The following is a 7,974-nucleotide window of genomic DNA, read 5'->3' as shown; positions in this document are numbered from 1 at the left end:
AAAAATTTGGCTGCTTCAACTAGTTATGTGCATCGAAGAGGTTGCTTTGCCTACAAGATTTTTTAAAGCGCATATACATTGGCGTGATATAGGCAAAATTTGTTCGACCGCAGCTCCGATCGTAACTGCCTTTTCGAGGTTGTAAAAGTTGATGCGGATATGACTTACGTTGGACAACATGCCTCTCAATAAATAAAGAGACTAACGGTTCCAGTTAAAGTTAGTATTGAACATTAGTCAACTCTTTCTATATTGAGGCTATTCAACTCGTTCAATTTGAACGATGACGCCAAAGTGTCCATTCTGCAAGATCTATGCGGCTTCTGGGCAAGTAACAACACGCTGTACGTTCAGAACTCTGATTCAGTTTCGGACTCTGTTTTTGGCAGCCATATTAGTGAGTAGGAACGATCACGTAGAACACTGCGTCTATGGTGGCATCCTAGTCTCTCATCGACACTGCTCTACAAAGGCGGTTTTCGTCGCGATTCCGCACCATTCAAACTTGACTGTATTTATGCGAGACACCGCGTTGTGCGAACAGATGGCGTCCATTCGTCTTATTTTACCTCGGACGCAGATTACTTTCGAACCACCCCGGACTATCAGCCGCTGCCCGTCTTTAACTTCGGTTTTCGCCTTTTCCGAGGCGATTCGCTCTTTTTCGAGCTTTCTGAAGGTACCGGGTTGGTTCCGAACGATTCTTTGCCCCCAGCAGTGCAATGGATAAAGTTTTTTGCAAGTCGACCTAGAGTTAACCATTGAATTGAACTGCTGGGCAGCCCAAACCACATCGTGCGAGAAGCACTTATTTTTTTATGGCATAGTAGCGCCAGAATACGTGAACAAAAACACCTGGTAAAAACTGCGCTTAGGCAATGGTGTTCAAATCCAAACGAAATTTTCTCTAGCGCATGTAGCCGCTTCGTGAAACTCGTCATAGTAATCTTTTGAGCGAAATTGATAAGACAAGGGGCGCAAACGGGACAGTCGGCGACCTTCTTGAGCACGATATAACAGCTGACAGAGTGAAATGTCTTCATGAGACGAAATGGGAACGATGGTAGGAAGGGGCAGGTAAAAAGGGCAATACCCAGTGACCTCATGGTTCGCGGTGTTGTGCTCGTAGGTGACAAATGGTAACACGGCGTCCCAGTTCCAATATTCCGATGCGACATACACGAACGGCGTCTTTGTAAGGGTGTGGTTTGTACCGCTAGTAAGACCTCTGCTTTGTGGGTGGTAAGGCGTGGAGTCCGGTAGTTATAACCGCACAGCCGAAGTCGTTGATCTAGAACATCACCCGTTAACTTCCTTCCACTCTCACTTAATTATGTTATCATGGGAAGCACTATGACTAGCAATAATAGAGTGAAGCAGAAAGGACAACCAATGACCTGCCTTTACTGATGCAAGGGCTGCAGTTCCTACGTATATCGTCAAATAGTCGACACAGACTACAACCCAGCGTCGTCCTTTTAAATACTTTCAAAAGGGGGCAAGCAGGTCCCCGCAAACTTTTGTACCAAAAGCTACAGTAGGCTAGGAGAAGCGCATTTCGCGGTGCCTGCCAAAGGCCACTACTGCGCACGCGCCGTTACCAAGGCAACCACTGCCATGGGAACCATGGCGCCGCAGCCGCTGCACCGCACTGCGCATTCGCAGAGTCGTGCGCATTCGCAGAGCTGGGATATAAGCCGGAAGAAGGAGAGCGGCCGTGCTAGTTTCATGGCAGCAGTACAGACTGCGTGAATTTGAGTCTTCCGATCCAGAGTCGTCGCACGGTAGAAGGCAGGCCGACAAAGTGAAAACGAGGCGACAAAGGCTAAGCGGGTCGCCGAGACGCCCGTAGAACGAGAGGGACGTCTCGGGAAGAGACGCCGCCGAGTTGCTGAACGACAACGACGGCACGTCGATACCGAAATGTCAGTAGGCGAAACTGCTTTCGCTACGTATACCCTGGTCTAGCTAAGCCACTGGCAATTTTTTCGAAAGGCTCTGATGTCTTGATTGGCTGCAGAATGCCTGCAGAAGGAGTGGTGCGAAACTTTGGGCGATGGAATTGGTCGCATCTTCCGACGTATTTAGTTCTGCGATACAGTTTCGGCCAGTAGCCTGTGCTGTGTATGGAAAAACCCAAGGTGACCCGATGTGATGTCGCCATGCTTGACGTGCAGGATATCATTGCGGTGATTTTCCGGGACAGCCAAAAGCCCAGCGGCACCATTCAGCGAGTGGTTCTTGTGTACTATTCTATCTTGAACGATGAATAGGGTGCGGGAAGGAAACGTTGCACGGCAAAGTCATTCTGTTGCTCTCACCGGAAGGCCTCTCTAGTTGTAAACGATGTGGAGAGCGCTTCCGAATGCCTCTCGAAGTCCTCCTCCTCGCTAGCTGTAGGTGTAATCGGGTGAGGAGACAACCAGTCGGCATCACTGCGGCAGCTACCACTTCAGCGCGACATAAATGGGGCACAAATGTCGTATTCCTGCTGACGTCCAGCCTAACGTGCCAGACGATCGGACGGATTACGGAGGCCTATGACCCAGTCACGATCGGCCTATGATGATGAGGCCTATGATGATCGGTCACGATCGTCAAGGAACTTCCATACAAGTACGGGCAGAACATGCAGTCAGCAAAGACAAGAGCTAAGCATTCCAGTTCAGTTACGGAGTAGTCACTTGTTAATCTATTAATCTGTTGTGTTAATCTGTTAATCTGTTAATCATCTGTTAATCTGATTGTCAGCGACATCTTGTAGCTAAGAGGTCAAAGCCTCACGCACAATCCGCCGAACCAAAGAAATAATGTCCCTGACCCAAGAAGGTCGACGCTGGCACCGCTTGATAATTTCGTCCACCAACACCCAAGGGATCTGGGTGTCCTCATGGTTCTTGAACCACAGCAGGACATTCCCGGCGAGAAAGCAGATATTATTCAATTGATAATTTGGGTCTTAGCGGTTATACTTGCTGACCCGTCGGCAATGCGCCAGCCAATTTTCAACTTCTTCCTCATATTCACCGGTAAACCTGTCGGGTTTCCGCTAGGATGGCCGAGCATCTGGTTGTCCAGGAAAATGGCCTGAGCCTCCTGGGTGGTCATGACACTGACTTCTGGCAGGAATTGTGGCAGAACAGCTAAGCGCTGGCTGCGAGGAAGGCCCCAATAGAAAATGGAGTGTGAGCCCAGAACCTCCACCAAATATTGTTGCGGGTGGGATCTGTTTATCTACAGACTGATGCTGGGCGCACTGAGGCAACGGAGGTGGTGGTGGTGGAAAACATTTATTTACACATGCACTACTGGAGGTATTGCATGAGCTGACCCAGAGGGGGCCAGCCCTTACAAGTACTAGGTGGAGGTCCCTAGTTCGGGACCCCAGTGGCGTCGGCCGCCGCCCGGGCTCGCGCGACCAAGGCCCGTTGGGCCTGCAGGTCAGAGCAGCCGAGCAGGGTCGCCTCCCAGTCCTCCCGGGTTGGGTTGGGGTGAGGGGGGATAGCAGGGTTGGAGGGGCAGGCCCACACCATGTGGTAAATGTCCGAAGACTTCTCCGCACAGTGCGGACAGCTGCCCGAGAAAGAAGGGTCGAAGTGTTTGAGAGCTGCCGGGCACAGCAAAGTATTGGTATACAGGCGAAGCAAAAGCCGCTCCTCCGCCTTTGAGAGACCTTTGCACGGGCGGGGATAAAGACCATGGCCAGATTGATAATGTAAAACAATGTCTTTAAAGGAGTAAGCGGGAGTGAATTCGAGTTCCTGATCGTCGGGGTCGGAGGGGAATGTCCGGTGAGAGAGCGCGCGGGCGGCGGCGTCAGCTGCCTCATTTCCCTCAAGGCCCATGTGAGCAGGAGCCCAAACGATACGCCGGTGCGCGGGGTCCCCGGTGTAGACGCTGTTTTGGAGAATGCGGTAGGCTAGATATGGTACCCAGCCCTGCTCGACGTTCCGACATGCCCCTCGCGAGTCGGAAATAATTGTTTTTGAATTGGAATCAGATGCAGCCAACGCAATGGCGACCTCCTCCGCGTGTGTTATGTCACGGGCTCGGAAAGTAAGGCCGTTCACTGTTTTGGATTGGTGGATGACTGCGGCCGTGTACCATCCCCCGTGGTGGGGGCCGGAGGCATCCATGTAGAATACGCCGGGTTTCGATCCATAGTGGCGGGCCAGGGCTTCCGCCCGCGCCAGGCGCCGGCCATTATGGTCTTCACGGTTCATGTTCGCGGGAAGAGGGCGCACGTGGAGGGCGCATCTCCACTGGGATGGAATACGTACGCGCTCTTCCATAAGAGTGGTGTGTTGGATGTGCAGTCGGGCAAGCAGGCGGCGACCCGACGATGTCTTTGAGAGACGTGTGTATTGGTTGGTCAAGTGGGCTTCCCGGAGCTCCCGAAATGTGTTCACCATGCCCAGCCCCAGGAGGCGCTTGTTGGAGGTGTTCACGGGGAGGCCCAGAGCTCGCTTAATAATTTTGCGGAGGATGACTTCGAGTGAATCCTCGTCTTGCTTCCGCAGGTGGAGGTATGGAGTCGAATATAGAATTCGGCTGGTTACAAATGCATGCGCCAGCCGCAAGGCGTCCTTACATCGTAACCCCCCGCGCTTGTTAGAAACCCGGCGGACCAAGCGGCCCACCTGGTCCCCCACCTGACGGAGTTTGGCCAATGTTGTTTCTGACCGTCTGTTTTGATGTATGAAGAGCCCCAGTACCCGGACTTCGATATTTTCAGGAATTGGACCTGTCTCAAGAGACAATGAAATTTTGGCTGTGCACTTTGGTGAGGGGCGTATGTGCACAAATTCAGACTTTTGGGTGGAGCATTGGAGGCCGCAGCGGCGAGCATAACGGTCCACTATGGTCGCCGCCTCCTGCAGGTTGGCCTCAATGTCTCCAAGGGAACCCTGTGTAGCCCACAGGGTGATGTCATCGGCGTACAGCGCATGCTGCACACCGGCGACAGCGCCCAGCTGGGCCGGTAGGCGCGGCAACGGAGCAAGCAAACAAGTGAACGTGGTTCCCGCCACTTCATCCTCTACAGCTTCCAACGCAATTGGTGCGTGCCACCTGAAAATTAAAAAAAAAGAATTGTTGCCGAAAATATCGGGGCCCACCGAATGTCTTTCTGGGAGCTCGATCGTGCTGTGTGTCGCGGATATTTATAGACACCAAAGCCCTGACGCTGGCTTTCTAATTTGCTTGTCGTATGATGTCATTATTCAAGCCAGTGTTCTAAAAATGTTTTGTTCAGATATGATCAAAGGGGTTTCAAAGGTGCCCACTTTGCACTTATGTCACACTAAAGGTTTAGACAGGAAATATACTGTCGTTGGAAAAAGTTTATGGCTGCTTAATTGGGAGAAAAATGCATTTCTGCGTTGTCTCAGCAGACATTCATCTGGTGTCTTCTACAGCAAATCGAGCAAAGTGGCTTTTTCTGCTTTTAAGTTTTTTGATTTTAAGCATGAAATGCTTTTAGCTCCCGTTGTCGGCAGTGTGGTGACGTCACGCCGAGACCGAGAGCCATCATCCGGGCACTGAAATCCACTCATCCGGTCACTGAATTCCAGTCATCCGGGCACTGAAATCCACTCATCCGGGCACTGAATTCCAGTCATCCGGGCACTGAAATCCACTCAGCCGGGCACTGAAATCCACTCATCCGGGCACTGAATTCCAGTCATCCGGGCTCTGAAACGAGAACATCCGGGCACCGTACGAGACTTAACGAGATTTAACGCGACTCTCTAAGCCCTCCTACGCGACCGGCATGCAAGCGCCGGTTGGTCACCAAATGAGACAAAAAATAACTGCTGCCAGTGCCTTCTCAATGTTTATCAAGATATCAGTGGAGCTGTGGGTTTGATAATGCACGGAATTATAATTTCCGATTTCAATAACGCGTGCAAAAAGCACATAAATGCCACGTTACACTTCGTTGTCATACGTGATCCGGGGGAGAAGCGCTGCGTTCAAAGGGCAAGGCATCGCGCCGAACGGGTGGTGGCGTTCCTCCCTTCCTTTACGTGCGGTTCGGGTGTCCACCGAGATGGCAGAGAATTACTGCGCCATTTCCTTTCCTCAAAAAACCTTGCGTTCAAATGGCAAGGCATTGCGCTGAACGGGTGGTGGCGTTCCTCCCTTCCTGTACGGTGCGGTTCGGGTGTCCACCGAGATGACATTAGGCCCGTAAACATTTCATGCTTGCTCTACTCTCGTTTACGGGAGAGGCAGAGATTTTTTTGATTGACCTGTTTTCCCTGTGAGCCCTATCACATGAACTTAGGCTGATGACTGTAATTTGGTCCTCTTTTTGTTCCTTCAATTGTATTTACACCTGTATATATCAATAAGCTACGTATTCATGAAATACATATTAGAAAAAATTCGCAGATTTTTGCATTGAGCATCGTTTCCGTAACATATGCAAATATATTGGTGTGACGACCTAACGGCCAATAGGATTTGTAAATGATGAGATAAAAGGTCCGCCCACAATACCAACGAAAGATGCAATTTTTGCTGTTTTCGCAAGAAATGTAGTAGCAAAAGAGTACTCAAGAACAGTGTGAACGAAACTAATTATTAGCTTTTCCATATCACCACATCACCACCACATCACCACCAGACACCGCCACTAAGCCTAGGAGTCTATCAGGTTCGGTTCTGAAGCTCCTCGGTCATTATTTTCCTTTCTTACGTCAAGGATGTTCTCAACGGGCTATAATTTAATTTAACATTCAAAGTCATACACCATCTAGTGTCGGAGTGGCTTGTCCCGAGTTCTTGGTAACTAATGCAGATATGGCGTCGATTGCAGTAGGTTCTTTTTGAATCGTTCTGCACAGCAGCTTGGAGGGAATTGCCGCCATTTGTACGATATCTAATGAGCTGCCCCTCGCGCTTAAAAGTAGCGGTGCTTTCTCTCACGTGGTTGGTTAGTGATCCTTCAGCGATGATAGGCAGCTGTTTTTAGGATTTTGTTCCGTAATGATTATTATTGTTACCTGAGAGGTCCGCTGGGCTACCGGGAATGACAGGACTAGCGTGCTTAACAAAAAGATTGCCGCAGCGATAAAAGCAGTTTATTAAAACCATAAATACGTCAAGGGAACTTTTTTCGTGTCATGTGCACGTGTAGTTGAGAAATGAAGTAACGAGTCATGCTAAAAACATTTACAAGTGTAAGCTCCACGTATGCAGAAAGCCACAACGTCGCACTGCTGTGTTTTATTCGCGCCGCATTCATAGAAAGGTGTTTTTGCTGTCGTAGTTACACAGCTGCCACACCTGTTTCGGTGTGACGCCCCGTGGACGTCCGACTTCGCATATTCAAAACAACAATTTGGTTTGGTTTTATGTGGTTTAACGTCCCAAAGCGACTAAGGCTATGAGGGACGCCGTAGTGAAGGGCTCCGGAAATTTCGACCACCCGGGGTTCTTTAACGTGCACTGACATCGCACAGTACACGGGCCTCTAGAATTTCTCCTCCAAAGAAATTCCAGCCGCCGCGGCCGGGATCGAACCCGCGTCTTTCGGGTCAGCAGCCGAGCACCATAGCCACTGGGCCACCGCGGCGGCAAAACAACAATTTGAATTCGAAGGTCAATAACATAACCTGAATATGATTTTAAAGTGGGATCCTAAAATTAACAATGAAATGAGCATAGAAACTTACTAGTACTTTTACACGCTGTGCGCACTGTCTTTCGTTCCCATAACTTGCTGCGCTGTCACCCCACACCTGAACTGTAGCATTGCAAAGTACATGCTGAGGGCGCGAATCTGTTTGTTTGATGCATAATTCTCCGCCACAGATGCCTGGCTAATTTTGGTACAGAATGACCAGATTGGCTACATGCGTTTTTATTCTAGTGGAGCTTCAAGATCAACTCTATATAGAACATATATTTTACATTTTCCGCGGTATCTGTGTTCGTTTTGACTGTGGCACTGTCGAAAAACCGAAA

The 7,974-nt window shown here is 49.9% G+C and overlaps 1 protein-coding gene across 1 annotated transcript in view; it reads left to right on the top strand.

Annotated features, from left to right (window-relative positions):
* The first annotated feature begins 3,054 nt into the window (after positions 1-3,054).
* The window catches only part of LOC149362745 (uncharacterized), a 35,526-nt gene continuing 30,606 nt past the window's right edge, over positions 3,055-7,974 (top strand). The window contains exon 1 of the mRNA XM_089568370.1: positions 3,055-3,122. Within this exon, the coding sequence (XP_089424496.1) occupies positions 3,055-3,122 (68 nt within the window). The remainder of the gene's footprint in view (positions 3,123-7,974) is intronic.

The sequence above is a fragment of the Amblyomma mixtum genome, chromosome 2, assembly GCF_055824585.1.
Source record: "Amblyomma mixtum isolate Tamu chromosome 2, ASM5582458v1, whole genome shotgun sequence".
Taxonomy (NCBI): domain Eukaryota; kingdom Metazoa; phylum Arthropoda; class Arachnida; order Ixodida; family Ixodidae; genus Amblyomma; species Amblyomma mixtum.
The sequence above is the reverse complement of the archived record's forward strand: the minus strand, read 5'-3'. Positions and strand labels throughout refer to the sequence as shown.